Here is an 18,086-nt window from a genome sequence, read left to right on the forward strand (position 1 = left end):
CCAGAAAGAACTATATAACTCGCTATAACAATTGTTCCTGGATTTTCTTCGTCTTATGTTCACCATATTTGAGGTACATGTAGTAGGTGATCTAAACGTAGTCTTGGTTTAGTAGGCTTAAGGGAGGTGAATCAAGAATGAATGAAGTTTGATTATCAATCAAGCTGGGCATTATATAAACAGATACCGGTTGAACGCTCTAACCACTGAGCTATGGGAGACTCATGGTGAGCGAGGCCATATACTAGGTTCTTATGGGTGACACATGTCCTGCTATACTGCAAGGCTCAAATATGTCCAAATGATAAATGGAATGGCGACTTGGATAAAGTGAAAATACTGAAGAAGCGTTCTCAAGTCGAATAACTCGGAAAAAGAATTTTCCGAGGCCCCCAACGGGAAATTATCATTTAACCACATTTATCATTTGGACATATTTGAGCCTTGCAGTATAGCAGGACATGTGTCACCCATAAGAACCTAGTATATGGCCTCGCTCACCATGAGTCTCCCATAGCTCAGTGGTTAGAGCGTCCAAACGGTGAAGGTCATGGGTTCGATTCCCGTTGGGGGCCTCGGAATTATTTGACTTGAGAACGCTTCTTCATTATTTTCACTTTATCCAAGTCGCCATTCCATTTATCATTATACAAACAATAAGCTTTCTTTGACGTGAAATTGTACACGGGTATTTTTCCGCGGACCTTGTCGGTTCTGACTAGCGAACAGTTTTCAGACAGTGAAGTTCAGGAACAGGTCACGTCCAAGAAGCTTACTTCCAAATTATTTTCGTGATATGTTAACTCTTGCAAGCCTTATTGCCGAACTAATCTTCGAAAATTCTCAATTTGGTTGTGAAATTTCAAAACAGTGAAAGTATCAGTTTGTTTGGCAAAAGACCTTAAAAATTCGTTCTTTCTTAGTTAAATTTGACTTTTGTTGAGCTACACACCTTTTCTTTTTCATTCTTTTTTCTTTCTCTTTTTCTTTGAAAAAAATTGATTGGAATTTTCATTCAGTACCCTTAACTTGTATCGTTTATCCTATAGTTCCAGGAAGCCTATAGTTTATAAGCCCCCGGCTTCTATATAGGCTTCCTTGCCTTTACCACATTTGATCTTGTAAATAATTTAGTAGGACTATTGTAGTAGTAGGAATATTGTATGTCATCTTTTATGTATTTATGTTGTTGTATTTCTGGTTAATGGCAAAAATGAATGAATGAATGAATGAATGAATGAATGAATGAATGAATGAATGAATGAATGAATGAATGAATGAATGAATGAATGAATGAATGAATGAATGAATGAATGAATGAATGAATGAATGAATGAATGAATGAATGAATGAATGAATGAATGAATGAATGAATGAATGAATGAATGAATGAATGAATGAATGAATGAATGAATGAATGAATGAATGAATGAATGAATGAATGAATGAATGAATGAATGAATGAATGAATGAATGAATGAATGAATGAATGAATGAATGAATGAATGAATGAATGAATGAATGAATGAATGAATGAATGAATGAATGAATGAATGAATGGGTGTTGACTTTTTACGTGTTTTCGGGCATCAATCAGTTGGACAAGCGTAGTGATGCTCTAGCCAGTTTCAATTTGCAAACCGCTCTTCTATCTGTAAATTTTCAGATGATGTTTTTCATGGCGTTAAAGCGACTGAGGCTTTGAACTCATGGGGTTATCACCTGGGGAAGATCATCTGACATTTCCATTTTTTTTAGTTGGGGTATATTGTATCTCTTGAGGCGTTTTGACCAAACGTACAGGCAAACGAAAGTGTTTTGACTAAGAATAGGCAGTTAAATTGTGCAGGAATAGAGGCGCCCTTTCGCATTATTTTCATTTGCTGTTCGACCTTAAATTTGTCTTTCCCGATCAAAGGTTTAAATCGGAAGTGGCTTAAAAAAAAAAAGGCACAGGAATTATGGGCGCGAAATGAAATGGCATCTCCCAGTGGTTGTGAGATTATGAATTTTTCGTTGGAGATTTTGGAATGACTAATATCTTCCTCTCCCATTATTGCTTGGAATCGAAGAATCTCCACTTGTTTACTTTTATCATATATGGCAACAAAGTTACCAGAATCCTTCAAAGTAATCATAAAAATGACGCTATGTAGAGGTCATTATTCATGGTCCTTCGGAGAACTACAATTCCTGAATTTGTGTTTGGCAAATATTAGTATAGCAACGCTTCCATATGCACTATTTAAGTATTTTGTCCCTCTTTACTGACCAAGCGGATTTTATTTTTAGTGTGTTAGTGATTCTGAATAAAGTGAGTTTGAGAAAGAAGGAAGTTGTTTGCGAAAAGAATTCCTCCCAAAGCGTATAATCCTACAGGTTTTTTGTGTTAAAAAATTTGAGCATCAGTGATACAAATCGTAAAACTGTACATTAAGAGTGCGCCTCCTCCGCAGACTCTTAGTGATAATCACAAGTTACTCTTAAGTGAGAAAGGGTGGTGATATGTAAAGCCATGCGCTTCCTAAAGTATGTTTTTTCCTCGTTGCAGTGATCTTCCGTCCGATGTTTCTTACTACTCGGTTGACCTTTACAATCGCAACAAGCGCTCCAAGGATGTTTTAGTAGGTAAGTCGGTAGATTCCCACGACTATCAGCATCTAATTTCTCAAGGCATCTTTGCCTTACTAAATTCTTAGTGCTCACATTAAAATGTATACCAGTAAGTGAGGAAAATTCATATTTCGAGCGTGAGATTCGGAATAGTTGTTTGTATCTGCTCCCTTCTTATTCTTGCTTTACGGTGGCATGAAATGTGCAGCGAACTCACTTTAACGTACGTGTGCTTGTTGCTTTTTTTTTTACAATTCATGCCATAGTTTGAATATTTCCACGGTTACCAGATTTATTAAAGTTATTTTTAAAGCCCTACCTTCAACGAACAAGAGCAGTATGTTGCAAAAGAATTAAATAAGTAAAGTAAAGTAATGTTTATTGATTCACACTTTGATTAATTACAGAAGAAGTATTATATAAATTACAAGTTCATAAGAAAAAAATATCAAAGAGCGTAATTGTAATTAATTGGAGCCTAGGGGCTAAAGGAATGGCAACTGTTCGATAAGGATGTTTCTATTTAAAACTCATTTTGTTTTCGATAGAATTTGTTAATCTGGCAAAGCTTTGGCATTTGGGGCGAAAAGACTGCAATTTATAAACCAGCTTAACCAAGTGTTGTTTTTGGGGGCTGACTAGATAATCAGCTTCTTGCACAACAAGTCTGTAATGAGAGATTGTTTGACTGGTGGCCTTCTTTCCATCCTTGATTGTCCTCATAAGACTCGTATGTAGTAGAAGACCATTCTTGTTTACATCAAGGCAGATACTCGGGGTGACAAAACTGTATTTGTGGTTTTTCTTGATGTTGTTCTCTCCCGGCGACTTGCCCTTTCCCGACTGATATCAAGGGTGTTTAAAAAAGACATACGGTAACAGTAAATGCAATATTTGTCAACAGGAAGTGCGATGGTTCCTTTAAACCGTTTACCAAAAGGCAATGTTTTAGATGAGTGGTACCCACTCCTTCCCTCTCACGCTAAAGTAGAAGTGGGTAGCATCCGAGTCAGGAGTAAATTTACGGTAAGAACAACAAACATATTCTGTTTAAAATGTTCTTACTTGTCTAAAAAAGAATTGATACCAATGGGTTTATGCTTTTTAGAAGGTACATGTCAGTGACAATGACCTTCAAAGTGTAAAATTCTTATTCCTCGAGCCGTGAGGCGCCGAGTTAAGTCCTTGCGTTCTTTTTTATTATTATTTTGTGTGTGTGTGTGTGTGTGTGTCGCGATTGTCCAAGAGATAATGCATAAGATATCGTATATGACCAAATGACGTGTCACATACAAGATGGCGGATGCAAGACAAATGACTAAAAATTAACCTTTAGCATTCATAAACATAAGTATCTCGGAAATTCTTTATTACTACTTTAAATCATTTCTGTCCAAACCTGTAAATATCCGGACTTGAACAATGATGACGGAAAACGCTTGCAAAAGTTTGCGTTTTAAGGACGGTGCCTACTAATACAGAAGTATTTTTGCGCAGTTAATGACAATGCGGGAAAAGCAGATTTTATCAAGGGCTATTGGAATCCAAAAAGAAAATTGGGGGTAACCATGCATTTTTCAGGGATAATTAAGCAACAATTAGTCAAAAAAAACAGTAAAATGCAAAGCAATATTGAATATTGAAGCTTTATTATCTCTGAAGAATGCATGGTTACCCCCAATTTTCTTTTTGAATACCAAGTGCACTTGCTAATTTCTGCTTTCTTCGCATAGTTCTAAACCGCGACAAAAGTGGGCACCGTCCTTAATACAATGCCAGTGATCACCACAAGATTTTGTAGAAAGCGTAAAACACTTGAATGTGGCCTTCACGACGATCATACCGGAAATTGCGGTCTTTTAGCGTCATCATGACCCAGGGTCACACAGATACATATCAGACTCACGGTTAGTATTGAAACATAATCAATGTACAAATGGTTTCTGTCTCCAAATAAAAGGTGAAAACGTAAGGATGAAAGCCCGGGAATTAGAGCATCCCGGTATGAAGCACAAGGTAATCTACTTAGCAAATGTCGTTTTCCCCTGTATTTCATTCTGACTGCAAGTAATGCAATTCTGTCTGGTGGTTACTTATATCCTCAACTATCGATTTGGGGGAGTTAGCGATGCTGGGGCCTTATGTTAAGAAACATTTATCACCAAAGCCACTTATCGAGCCCGGTAAGTTACCGGGACTTTCGAGAAACGGGCCCCTGAAGGTTATCACTGCTAAAGGATCGTAGGCTTACGTACGACGCGGTCAAATATGGCCCGAGTTTAAGTTGGTAACAGCTTCAATTCTTGCTTTCTTTTGCAGCATGAAATAATTATGCCTGTGGAAGAATACAGCTCACTAAAAGAGGTACGTATGTGTTAAAGCTAAACAAGCCGATCAGTTTTACCACAGCAATCTTCCGTTCAAGGTGGTGATGACAAGCCCTCTTAAATAGTTGATTACCATCACTTGACCGCGCTGTAAGTCAATTTTCAGTGCTTTATGCACCTACAGAAAGGCTTGCCCTGAGCAACAAACTATGTCATTGTTTTTTAATTGCTATGGTTATTGGAAGACTGTTGAAACTATTCTAAAATGAATGACAAAAAATGCGCCAGAGCAAGACGGTGAAGCGACGATGTCACGATGTAGCCTCAGCGAATACATATCTTATCTTTTAAGGGAGAGCTTGGTTGAATTAAACAAGACGTTTTGTGGGCGTGAAATGCAAGTTTAGACGTCATTCAGTCGTGGCAAGTTGTTAACGCAAGCGTCCTTTGAAAAAATATGCCTCAAAATTTCATAACACCACAGGAATATGAGAAAGTCAATTTTATCGGCAAGGGCTGTAGAAAAGACGCATGCTGTTTGTCAGTTGTTTACGCTCTGATGGTTGAGAACTGATAATTTATTTAGTACCATTGGTCACGTGATTCAATGTCTAGTGTTCAGTGGTTATGCGCGCATCTTTAATTTTGTCAAAGATAAGCAATAAATAACTCTGTGGATCTTTTGAAGTTGCCTTCCTAGAACGAATTCTCGTGCACTCAGTGGCGCTTATCATGAATGTGTACAATGTCTTTTAGATTCTATTGGATAAAGATCTTCAAGCGGTAAAAGGCCTCGGTCAGGTGTGCAAAGACCGAGTCACTTTGGCATCAACTCTTCTGAAAATCTTTCGTCATGAAAGACAAGAAATTTTCTTACTAAAAACTATGAACTCACAAGAAGTAGAAAAGCAAGGTAAGCTAACAAATTATTGGTTGTAGTTCAATTTTAAGGAAAAATTTGAATAGTGTATTCATGCCTTGCCATCGAAAAAGATCGTCTTTGTTAAGCATAAGCACACCGTTCTTTGTGTCCCTCTGGGTGACTTACAGCCTTTGTTAAACACCCATGATAACTTCTTGCGCCACCTGAGGTAACCGAAGGTACCGTCCCTCGTCGCTGCGTTTTACAATCTTAGTTCAGCACATATCCAAAGGCGCGTATACAGTAGCTATATTCCAAAATACTGAAAGGACGAGAACGCCTTAAGTAACGATTTTTTTCATTGATTGACAATGAATTTTCGATATCATTCGATTTCTTGGAACACATTTTTATCGATTGATATCGATTACAATCGATTATTGATTTATCGATGGTCACAGCGGATGAGGTAGCATCTAACCTCCCTCCCTCTTCCCTTTTTAACTCGTGGATGTGCGAAGTATAGCGACGAGTTGTTGTGAGGGTTCTATGCCAATGCGTCACTCACTCACTCACTCACTCACTCACTCACTCACTCACTCACTCACTCACTCACTGACTCGTTAGCTCATTAATTGTTCAAATTGACAATATCTCGATAAACAAGCCAATCGCTAAGCGGATGCAATAGAACTCGCTAACTCGAACTTTCAAGGGCAACCAAAAATAGTTCGAATTAGCGGGGTTGGTGTTGAATTTCAAATATCCTGTTAAAATGTTTAAATTTTTCTTAAATAAAATATCGTGTTTTTTTTCCTTCTTTCACCGCAATCACGAGTCTGTTTGATAACAGCCTTTTGATAAGAACATTAGCTTACGTTTAGTTTCGGAATTTAAGCCACAATTTTAGCAATATGTAGAGGACAAAAGAAAGGCTGAGATCTAGTTAAGGACGTTTCCATGCATCGCAAGCACGTTAACAAAATGATTTCGACATTTTGAGGTTTACCGTCGGAGGTTTTTACAATAGAGTTCGAGTTATCGCGGTCATTTGAGCCAAGGGAAAGTACAATTAGTTCGAGTTAGCGGGAAGTTAAGTTAACCGAGTTCGAGTTAGCTTCTAGTAAATGGCAGAAAATGGGGTCAAACCCAGGGAAATCGTATTTTGTTAGAGTTAGCGGGGTTCTACTGCATTTCGAGCGTCACCACACAGGTATCTAGAGCGTGTTCGTCGTAAATTTGAGCGCAAAGCTTTTATAAGTGGTCTTGAATCAGACTGGTTTGCGTATCGAAAAATCTGCAATCAATATTCCGCTCTTTTGAAGTCCACTAGAACGAATTACTATTCTAATTTAATTTGACAGTGTGCCGGTGACCCTAAGAAGCTCTTTAAGATAACCAATTTGTTTTGTGATGATACCACTGGGAGTAATCTGCCTGATCACGATGATCCAAGACTACTTGCAAATAACTTTAGCAAATACTTTATAAAGAAAATTGACCTCATCAAGGACTCTGTCAGTAACATTCAAGTCACCCCTCCTTACTTCGATACCCCAGCTCCAGTCGCGTAGTTAGATGGCTTTTCGCCCTTATCAGCTGAGGATGTTTGTAAACTAATCCATTCATCATCTAACGCCTCGTGCTCACTCGACCCAATCCCTTTGTGGCTCGTCAAGGCTTCCCTTGATGTTCTCCTGTCTGTCATAACAGATATGGTCAATTTGTCTGTATCCAATTCTCATGTCCCAGATAAATGGAAAACTGCGATTGGGAAACCTCTTCTAAAGAAATCTGGTTTGGAGTTAACTTATAAAAAATTTCCGTCCTGTAAGCAACCTACCATTTATCTCCAAGATTGTGGAAAAAGCAGTTCTTTCTTAATTGTTCCCTCATTGTGAACAAAAAGCTTTAATACCAATGTTCCAACCAGGATCCCGGAGATTTCATTCAACGGTTCAATTCAGAGGGATATTCTTTTGTCTATTGATCATCAGGAAGTAACGCTTCTAGTGCTATTAGATCTGAGTGCAGCTTTTGACACCATAGATATGAAATTCTTCTCGATGTCCTTCAAAAAATAAAAAGTATTTGCTAGTGTTGTTATAAATTATCTCCCCCGTGCATTAAAACTTCCTATCTCTGGCCAGAGACAGAGTAAGTCGGAGCGGATATAAACTTGAAAAATGTAAGGCTAATGTTTTTCAAGTTCTCGCATGTTTGTTCCCAAAATGCGCTAGAACAGATCACGTGTTGATCCTTTCAAGAATTCAGTTGATTTCTTTCTTCTCGTTGTTCTAGAATTATTTTCTAGCTAAGTGAAGGTCTTATTTCACCATTTTCAACGAAACAGGTCAAAAACCCCATGATACTACCCCCTAAAGCTCCCGAATTATTCTATGGTTAAGTTACGTTTATACATCGTATTAGTATATACCACACAAGTGAATAGGGCTTTATCGCGTGTTGTGATTGGTTAACTCGTAAGTGATTAGCAAACTGCTATTCACCTCCAAGCAGCCGAAGGGAAACAAAATGGCTTCCCGTCGGTATATTGTCAAAAAAAAATAAAGGTCCGCTAGTTATTTAGCTTGTGTGGTATATACCGAGGCAATTTTTCACGGTGTCGATGAAAGTGGTGGATCCGATATTTGCCTCGCCGCTTCGCGGCCAGGCAAATATCTCCACTTTCATCGACACTGAGGTGAAAAATTATTAACTACAGCCCGGGCCTTTACCACTACATAGCTTTAGACGTGTTATACTATTGTTAATTTGATGAATTAATTCTGGGGTGACATTTGAACCGGAGCTTAGTATTCCGCTATTCAAGCCAATGCCATTCCAGAACAGAAAGTGCTAAATACCGCTACCATTCTTACCCGTGACTATGTATGTATTGCAGAAGAAGTGTCAACGTTGTTTCGAGGAACCTCTTTAACAACTACTCTTATGGATCAATATATGAAAATGGTCGCCATTCCGTTTTTACAGCGAACCATTGGCGATGTCGTAGCAAAAATTCTGGATTGTAGGCAGTCATGTGAGGTATGCAGCAGTATTTCTGATTTACTTGTACAACTATTAAACAATTACCCTCCGAATTCGAGTGGAATATCCTCTGATATTGAGCCGACCAGGACATTGGCCAAATCGGCTAGATAACTGGTTTAACACCCCTCAAGTTACCATAACAGTAATCAACTAGGCAAAAAGGCAATAATTGTAAATTTGTTAGAGTTTCTTTTCGAGCAGACGTTTTGTTTTACAAGCTCCAGTTTGGTATTGAAAAACAAAATAGTAAAGGATTGTTGCCGTTTTACTATGAGTTGGTCTAGCAGTGGGTCAATCACATTTTTTCCCTTCGCAAGTGCGTTGGAAGGTTGTTGCTTCAACAACACAGAGTTGCATTTTCTTGGATGAATTTCTACTATTAAATTCTAGACATCCTTTTCTCGATAAAGAAAATACGATTTGAATGTTTTATAGTCCTGGAAAATTCCAGTCCAGTCTTGGTTGGTTGACTGGTTATGCCAGCATGTAAGGCAGCAATCAAGGTAGTGACGACGTCATTGCTGTCTACTTATGATTCACGTTTGCTTCTAAACATTGGTATTCTTAACGCGGAAAACTTGCGTGACTGAGTTTGTATTTGTACCACGATTTAGTGTTGTTATTGTGTTGCAGTTAAACCCAGCTAAACTTGAGAAAGGCGCTGATACTGTAGTGAACCTAAAACAGCTGTTAGAGTTCTTATTCGAAGGAGTTGATGCCATTGTAAACTCCGCTGGACATTGTCCATTGTAAGTAACATTTTTTTAATATTTTATTTACCTTGGCAAATTGAAATGAAACAGACATCAAAGTTGAAGGCTATACTCCTCTTGGGATGAAGAGAACGATATCAATTCTTTATTCAGTACCTTGGCGACCCGACAGAGCGGCACCTTACTTTGACGTTGTGTGCCAATCGCTTTTTAAACTGTCACAAAGCTCATGCTATTCACTAGTTTATCCTTAGTAACACTGTTGTAACCTAGCTTGGGTCTCCGCTTGTGTATCTGATAATTTGTGCGATAAATTGTCAAGTTAACAAAGATTACCTTGCAACTTCAAAGTCAATTTTTAAGAAGTTAGAAATCTGAATAGTGATTGGGATAAATTCATTACAAATAAAAGGGAACAAACCGGGTGTAAGAACCTACTGGCAGAAATTTGCCTTTTTAATACCCCAAAATATAAGAACCTTTTTAGCCAAGGAGTTTGACTTTGAGATTGCAAATTTATATTACAACAAAATACCAAACTGTTAATACAAATGAAAGCATTAATTTCTACAACAAAAACGGATTTATATAAAGTACAGTTGTGAATAAATACTGTATATTAATGACCAAACCCAAGTTTATTTATTTTTCTCGTAATCAACAACTTTATCTCCTTCATATAAATTAAGAACCTACTAACCTAAATTGTCAATAACTATCCCAAAATTGCCAGACTTCAAAACGAAGGGCAGGTTCTTACACGCGGGTTTTTACTGTATGTATTTTCATGTTCTCTTACTGCAATCATTTACTGCCATTTTTATACCTGGTTCTCATATCCATAGTAACAAGCTCGATTCGCTTAAATCTTCGATCTCACCAACACCGAAAAACTGATGGGCGGTCCTCTTTTCTGGAATTACCTTGATGGTCGCTTAACTAAACTAAATAATTTGACTGGTGCTGTTACTGTGCTTGGCACGGTCCACATGATATCATCAAAATTTATGTTCTTCGAAAATTCTTTTCCAGAACTTTGCGTTATCTCTTTGGCTGTTTGCAGCAAAATGTGAAAGATAGATGGTCTGAAAATGAGATAGTTAGAAGTCGTGTTGTCAGGTGAGATTTTGAAAGTGTTTTTCCTTATATGGACATTTGATTTGCTTATGTAAACTTCAGCTGTTTACGATGACCAGCTGTTTGTGCAAATTAGTCTAAGTAAACAGCTAGAGTAGCTTACTTTTTCTTAACTCGCGTAATAACCTTATTATTAACTCGTAAATGCGTGCATCTGCAATGAACGAGTTATCGCAATGTGGGGTAAATGTCACTCGGTCGGTCGGTCGGTCGATGGCCTGTTAACTTTATATTAATTTAATCGAAATTTAATCAAAATCATAAATTATTCATTAGTCTAGGTATAGTACATTCACCATCCGCCGCCATTACGGGACAAAAAAACAACGACGAAAAATCAACGAAAGGAATAACTTATTCTTAAAAGAAAACAGCTAATAGAAACTAATGGGCAATTTTCCTTTCAGGACGAATACTTTTCAAAAGTTCTACTTCTTTCGATGGAACTGCTCTGTACAGGCCCGCTCGTTTCAGCAAACATGAAACGCGAACATGAAAACCTTTAAAGGATCTTACCCTAAAAATCCGAGGAAATGCCGTGAGTGAAAGAATAGGAAATTCCACAGTCCGATAAATCTAATTCGGTGTCAAACGTAATCAATAAGATCAGGACGTAAACACTGAATTTGCATACAGCCTAACACCATGCTTCAAGCCGCAAATTGTAAACGTTCAATTGACTATAAGAGGTTCCATTGGTAAAAGGCTTAGGATAAAATAGGAAACTAAAATTTTGCAATAAATTTCATTCGGGTCCAGTGTGAGCGATAAGATAGATTCAATGGAACAAACGTAAACACTGAGAGTCTACTCAGTACCGCAACGTTTGACGCATTCTATATTTATGTTCACTTGGATAAAGCCGAATTAGTAACTTTGGCAAGTTTGAAAGCTTCTTCCAATGTTATTAAACGCTGATAGAAGCCGTCGTTTGGACGCAGAAAGGAATTGCCATGCTGAAAACACCGGCAAGATTTCGGTCATGTTCTAGGCGAACCAAAATCGTTCACATGTATCAAGTTTTATTCAGCAGCAACACGATACAAGGAACAACATTTACGGAGGTTCTTGGAAGGAAAATTTTTTTATTCAATCAACACGGGAGCCACAGTCACTTTCCACTTAAACTTTAAGCCCTTCGAAAAAACCTCGAAACGCTCTCTTTTGAGTCACAATGTGCGTGTCTAATTAAATAACTTAAGACATGTATCATTACATTCGCCTGTTCCATTCACGAGTTCGAACACAGAGCGTTTTGATTTTTTTATTTGTTTTCCTTTTCAGTGGGTTTCTTTTCTTGAGATTAATTTGTCCTGCGATAATGAATCCCAAAATATGCAATATGATGTCAGGTAGGTAGTTGTTTTAGTTGCTTTTTACCGTTCTAATCTGTATTTATAAATTTTATAATGGTAATTGAACTGAGTGTAGTGCAATTTGGTCTGAAATAATACGCTTGATTTCAAAATCGAACGAGCGCGCAGCGCGAGTTCGATTTCAAATCACAAGTATGATTTCAGACCAAAATTGCACGACACAGTTCAATTACCACTTTATTACACCTATTTTGAAATCACAGAGTTTTATGGTCAATATTAATATTCTATTTTTGAGCAAAAAAAGGTGCAATTTGGGAATAAATCGCACTGTTGAGAGCCAATCAGATTGCAAGGATCACCAGTGATTTCAAAATGGGTGTAATAAATGTTATAACGTTACAGATTAGTTTTCTCGAAGCATTTCATAACCTTAGACTGTCTCATCTAAGGTCAAGAAGCTGTTTATTTACCCTCGTATTCTTACGTTTGTGTAGTGATTTTGTTCACTGTCTGTTGGTAGCCTACAGCATCAAAGGTTTATACTCAGGTGTATAATTACATGACTGGCTGTGTGTTTTCTCATTAGAATCTCCGTCATCGTGTGCCGCTCGAACTCTCACACTTGTGGCTAAGTGCCTTCAGAACTTGGCAAACTTAGTTGAATTTGGGGCCAAGGTATGATCTATTCAGTTTTCGATTTTTTCACAGAAAAAAAAAGAAGAAGAAAAGACCAATTTGCATAGATGAAGATTTTTGAACATTTTAAAAATCTGTTTTAAAGCTTCCGTTTGTAAAAAAAAAAAAGTCTAGAGCGAACGAAAGCTAACTACGTGGAAGCAGCAGATCAACTCGAAGAAAGCGAGAGAGGTTTGTTCTACAATATTGAAAAACAAGATAGGTTTGCGGAGTACGAAGTGAACAAGTTATTAAGTGAATAGTCGGCTTCAGAGAACGCTAGTCGCTTAAACGTCTGTCTACAAGAGTCTGGAGAGGAAAATAAAACCGTTGACATTGGGGAATGATCTTTTTAGTGGGTGAAATCGAGTGGTAGACTTAAACAGCCCTATTACCTACAGCTATCAACTGTCAAGTTACCTAGTTACTTCCATTTATTAATAATAATAATTTATTAATAACCATAAACAAAACCCATGAGTTCTCACAATGATCATTCCAGTTGTAACAAAAAATAAGTGACAAATAAACATCTACGAGTTGCTCATAGGAGCCTTTGAATGAGTCAATTATGTTAGGAACCGAATACCGCGCTGTTAGTTTTCTGGCGCTGTCATCCGATGGACTTGGAGCTCGATTTATAACAACATGTTGTGATACATAAAACTCTTCATTTGTTAAAGATGTTTAATTTTTGACTTTTCCTAGAAAATGACCCACAATCTAGAATTATTAAGCTTCAAAAATATATTTGTTTCATAGGGTTTTATGCCAAAACGATGAACACTATTTCAGTGCGCGCACAACTGGGTCTCGAAGGGTGGCCGACACCTTAAACTTTCTGTTCTTGTTAACATGATTGCCCCTCTCTGTCTCTGTCTCTGTTTCTCTTTATCAGGAATCCTTCATGACGCCAGTAAATCCATTCATTTTAAAGAACAAGGAAAAGATGATTACCTTTTTGGATGACCTGTCGGTGAGTAAAAGTATAAATCGCTGTACACTTCCCATACCATTTTAGACTCCTTATTGGAGCACTATTTGTAGCATTCACTGGCCTGTTGACTTGTGTCTGCGAAAAGCTGATGAACATGTTACATTATTATATTTATTCATCCTCCACGGGTATATTACGCAGTCACAATATGATCAGCTCCCAGTTGGCTTGATAGCTCAGGTAGTAGAGCACTGCACCGGTATCGTAGAGGACATGGGTTCGAATCCCGTTCAAGCCTAAATTTTTTATTTTCACTTTGAAGTAGACTAAGTACAGTTACCCTCATAGTTTTCTCCAACGCGTCACTACGATCATTAAACACAATAACAACAGATTTTGCTGATAATGCACAATCGCGAACATTGCACTTGTGGAACATGCCAGAAAATATATATTATATACACAAAAAAACGAGTATAAAATTAATTAATAAAACAATCAGAAAAATCACTGCATTTGCCACAAGAGGTACGGAAGTGGAGCAACTGCTTTCCATTTTGCTTTGTTGACAATCTGTCCATTCGTCCATTTGGTATCATTGAATATCTCTTGCTTTTTTCTTTGAGTTCGCGCACCGACCCGTTCCGGAAACGCTCAACATCTTTTAGTGCGGGTCTACCGTGAACGGCGTGTGTATTTGAAAATGGAATGAGCGTACTAGACGACATTTCTCGTCACTTTAACGCAGTCACGCCTTCTAAGCAAACAGGAACGCAATATCGACTTGCTTGAGTGTCAAAAACCATCATTTAGTCACCAATGAGATCCCGCTTCAAACCGCAAGGTAAACAAACAAACGGTGTTTTGATCGTTATCACTCCAAAAATCACGCTCAGGTCGCATTTTGTCCCACAGATTCATCCGTTTTTGCAACTAACTTCAACGCTTGTGTTATGGGTATCCCTCGATGCGATATTACTAGCTTCACCAATTCACAAAAACAAGCAAAAGCATCCCGTTCATTCCATATTATGGGAAATTGACTGCTACGTGCTCGCTCCATGTTTTTAGAGAGCAAACGTAAGATTCGCGGTTTTGTTTGCTTGAAAAAATGAGCTCATAGACGAGAACAGTGAGAAATAATTATCACCTTTGATGCTAACGCAACACTTCTGAGAAACTGAAAACAGCGAGCGGCAAATGAAGTATAAGCTTAGTCACGTGGTCATCTCTGCCACCCAAAAAAAAAAAAAAACCCTTACAGTTTAACTTGTCGCCCGGCTAGAGAACACTGTAGATTTTTAAATTCGTCCACTGATAACGTGGTTGAATCACACAACACCCTGAAGCTTCTGACGCACCACATTTCGCAACGACTGAAATCATCCTTTACTTTCCAGAAAATTAACACCGCCACTCGGGAAGACCAGTTTGTTACATATCAAAAATATTAGCTGCAAAGTTTATGAATGTTACTACGTACCCATACCATTTAACAGAACGATAACTTGTCGAGAGTGGATTCGTCGGTTCTTTTGATGCACCATGATCCGAATGATCTGAGATCACAAATCCCTTTTTTGGACCTCCCAAAAAATGCATCCTTAAGCTTTGTCACGTTCGCAATCCATTGACAGATGCAGGAGAGATACAGCAACAGTCCCAGACTCGGCCAGCATGTAGAGTACGCGCAGTAGACCCCTCTTTGCCATTTGAGACTTACGAAGAAATCCTATTTTATACCTTGGGCTCCGCCCAAGTAATTACAATCGCGATGCCAAACGCTCGTAAAGGGTAGAACCATGTTGTGTCCCATGCGAAACAAAAATGGTAAAAATTACCAGACTGCTTACTTTACTAAATAATTGATTCCTTAACTGAAGAAGTACAAGAAATCTCACCTCTTTTCTTTCCCCTTTTATGTTCTAACCTCTAACGAATCGAGTTTCGCACGGCCTTCTGTTAGCTAAGCCGCCTTTTTGAAGCCCTTTTTTTTATCTCTTTTAACACCAGAATAATATCTTGAACAAAAAGGATGCGCAAAAACAAACATTTTTCTCACTCATCTGATGTGTTTGCCAAGTCAAGCAACGATCGCTCTGGTACGCACACGCGTGCACGTACAACTAAACATATATATCAAGTATATATCAATCTATATTTTTATTTTGGATAATAACGTTTTTGAAAACGGGTGTGTTTTGTCTTGAAATATACTGAAAGTTGATGGCATAATTTATTTATTTATTTATTTATTTATTTATTTATTTATTCACCACGACATACAAACATAGAAAGTTACAATGAATAATAGACTAGGATTACAAGTACATAAGTTTAGAGTCTTGGTTTAAGGACGGTGCCTACTAATACCGAAGTATTTTTGTGCGGCTTATGACTGTGCGGGAAAAGTAGATCTTAGCAAGGCCTCTTGGAATCCAAAAAGAAAATTGGGGGTAACCACGCATTTTTCAGAGATAATTAAGCCATAATATCTCTAAAAAGCGCCAAAATATAAAGGAATGTATGGGATTTTTTTTCCTAAATTGAAGCTTAATTATCTCTGAAAAATGCATGGCTACACCCAATTTTGTTTTGAGATACCAAAAGCACTTGCTAAGTCATGCTTTCTCCGTATAGTTTTAAACCACGCAAAATTATCCCTGTATTAGTAGGCACCACCCATAGGAAACCCGAGTATCTCGAGATGCGCAGAACGTATGCGCAGTAACAATAGTAGGCACCGTCCTTAATATATAATAATGGCTTTAATTAGAAAGCTTTTCTGTGAAATGTGGTTACTGGAGTAATTATCAGAGCAGGAACACCTTACCTCATTATCAGTCCTCCTAATGTCAGCTCTCATTTTACAGAATGTGACGCAAAGCCCTCAAATAACAGAACAAGTCTCGTCAGACCCGTCACGTGACCTTGCAGCTCTTCATGACATCTGTTGGACGTACATGTCAGAGCTTCAACAGCTCAGCCAGTCGCAGGTATAACCAAAGATACACTTTGGTCCCAAGATATGAGCTATCTTTAGAATGATGAAACGGCTTTGCGAAACTTATCGTTGGAATACTTCTTTTATTGGAAAGGGACAAGTTCGCTTGAGGAGTTGTCCCAAAAGCCGTGGTATTTCTCATTTAGTTTTTTTCTATTTGTTCCTTTCAGCCAGCGTTAAAAAAGCTTGTAGCTGTTACAGAAACCCTGAGGCAACGGGAACAACAGTTTCTTCAAGAAAACTACGCTCTATCAAGCAGAACGGAAAAGTTGGTTTGACTATCGACAAAGGCCTTGTGAAAAACTCACAAACTTCAGATTATTCTTTAGAGGAAAACGAAAACAAGCAAGCAAGAAACGTAACCATGCATCATGCAGTGAGTCTTCCAATTAGTAAATCAGTTATAAAGAGGGAAACATTAAGCCCATCAGCTGGTAAAGCCAAAAAAACTTTGCTCACGTGCCCTGTGTTTTTACGTTTTGATTCGTTAAGAGGTGCGAATAACGACAACAATACACAAAAAACTAACATAGGAACATGGATAAGCCACAGTAATTCAAGTGAAATCTTTTCTGATGAAATATACCCTTGAATTACTTCATGAAATGTAAAAATGCCAGATTTTCTTAAGGCGTTTTTTTTTTGGTTTTTTGGTTTCTTTGGTTTTTGTTTTTTTTTAGGTGTTTTGTGTGATATCTTTGGACTTTTTTAATTGCCGATGATTATTGTTTTTCTTCATCATTTACCAAGTTTCTTATGAATAAGTTCATGACGGGTGCATGATGAGTCCATGAAAAAATATGTTAAGCAAGTCGACTGGACTAACCGCTCTCGGGCTCGAATATTGCCTGTCTAGGTTGAGAAGTCGTCTCCGTGCATTTTCTCTAAAATCCCCTTGTACAAAAAAATAAAAAAAATATCATAGTTTGGCTTCCGCTAAGTGGATCAAACGGGTATAGTGACCACAATGTTTACCACTATGACAACCCGAATCATTGCATGAAAGCAAAAAAATTGTAGATAACAGAGATTTTGAAGTTCGAAATTCCCTCCTGACCCAATATCGCACAAAAGATATTCCCTGATGATCAAATTAAAAAAATGTTATAAATCGATATTTTGCAATAAATGAAATGTTTATTATTTGATCTGAAGTTTAGTTCTATTGTGATACGCCCCTGGGTGCCAGTGTATATTTTTCCCCGTGTACGAGCAGCGACGCCGAGACATCGAGGTGTCACGAAAAATAAACGCATGCTTTCCAGACCACCTTGGTCTGAAGTCAGGGTGGTTGTGGTTTTTTTCGTTACAGTTACTCCTCCTTTAACGCGTTTTTTTTTTTTTTTTTTTTTTTCAAGATAAAGCCAACTGAGAGCTCACGGTTTTTTACCTCTCCTGTTCCGCTGCAAACCACAAACTGCATTCGAAGCGGCCCCTCATTAAGC

The 18,086-nt window shown here is 37.9% G+C and overlaps 1 protein-coding gene across 1 annotated transcript in view; it reads left to right on the forward strand.

The window, feature by feature from the left end:
• Nucleotides 1-17,789, forward strand: part of LOC146477042 (ras GTPase-activating protein 1-like) — an 82,367-nt gene extending 64,578 nt beyond the window's left edge. Inside the window, exons 14-25 of the mRNA XM_085114093.1 lie at nucleotides 2,552-2,628; nucleotides 3,518-3,639; nucleotides 4,933-4,977; nucleotides 5,697-5,853; nucleotides 8,708-8,850; nucleotides 9,490-9,605; nucleotides 10,602-10,688; nucleotides 11,991-12,058; nucleotides 12,612-12,700; nucleotides 13,599-13,676; nucleotides 16,511-16,633; nucleotides 16,812-17,789. Of these exons, the coding sequence (XP_084970219.1) occupies nucleotides 2,552-2,628; nucleotides 3,518-3,639; nucleotides 4,933-4,977; nucleotides 5,697-5,853; nucleotides 8,708-8,850; nucleotides 9,490-9,605; nucleotides 10,602-10,688; nucleotides 11,991-12,058; nucleotides 12,612-12,700; nucleotides 13,599-13,676; nucleotides 16,511-16,633; nucleotides 16,812-16,919 (1,213 nt within the window). The 3' untranslated portion in view covers nucleotides 16,920-17,789. The remainder of the gene's footprint in view (nucleotides 1-2,551; nucleotides 2,629-3,517; nucleotides 3,640-4,932; nucleotides 4,978-5,696; nucleotides 5,854-8,707; nucleotides 8,851-9,489; nucleotides 9,606-10,601; nucleotides 10,689-11,990; nucleotides 12,059-12,611; nucleotides 12,701-13,598; nucleotides 13,677-16,510; nucleotides 16,634-16,811) is intronic.
• Nucleotides 17,790-18,086: the final 297 nt, after the last annotated feature.

This window comes from Pavona decussata, unplaced genomic scaffold (assembly GCF_977016875.1).
Source record: "Pavona decussata unplaced genomic scaffold, jaPavDecu1.1 SCAFFOLD_72, whole genome shotgun sequence".
Lineage (NCBI taxonomy): Eukaryota > Metazoa > Cnidaria > Anthozoa > Scleractinia > Agariciidae > Pavona > Pavona decussata.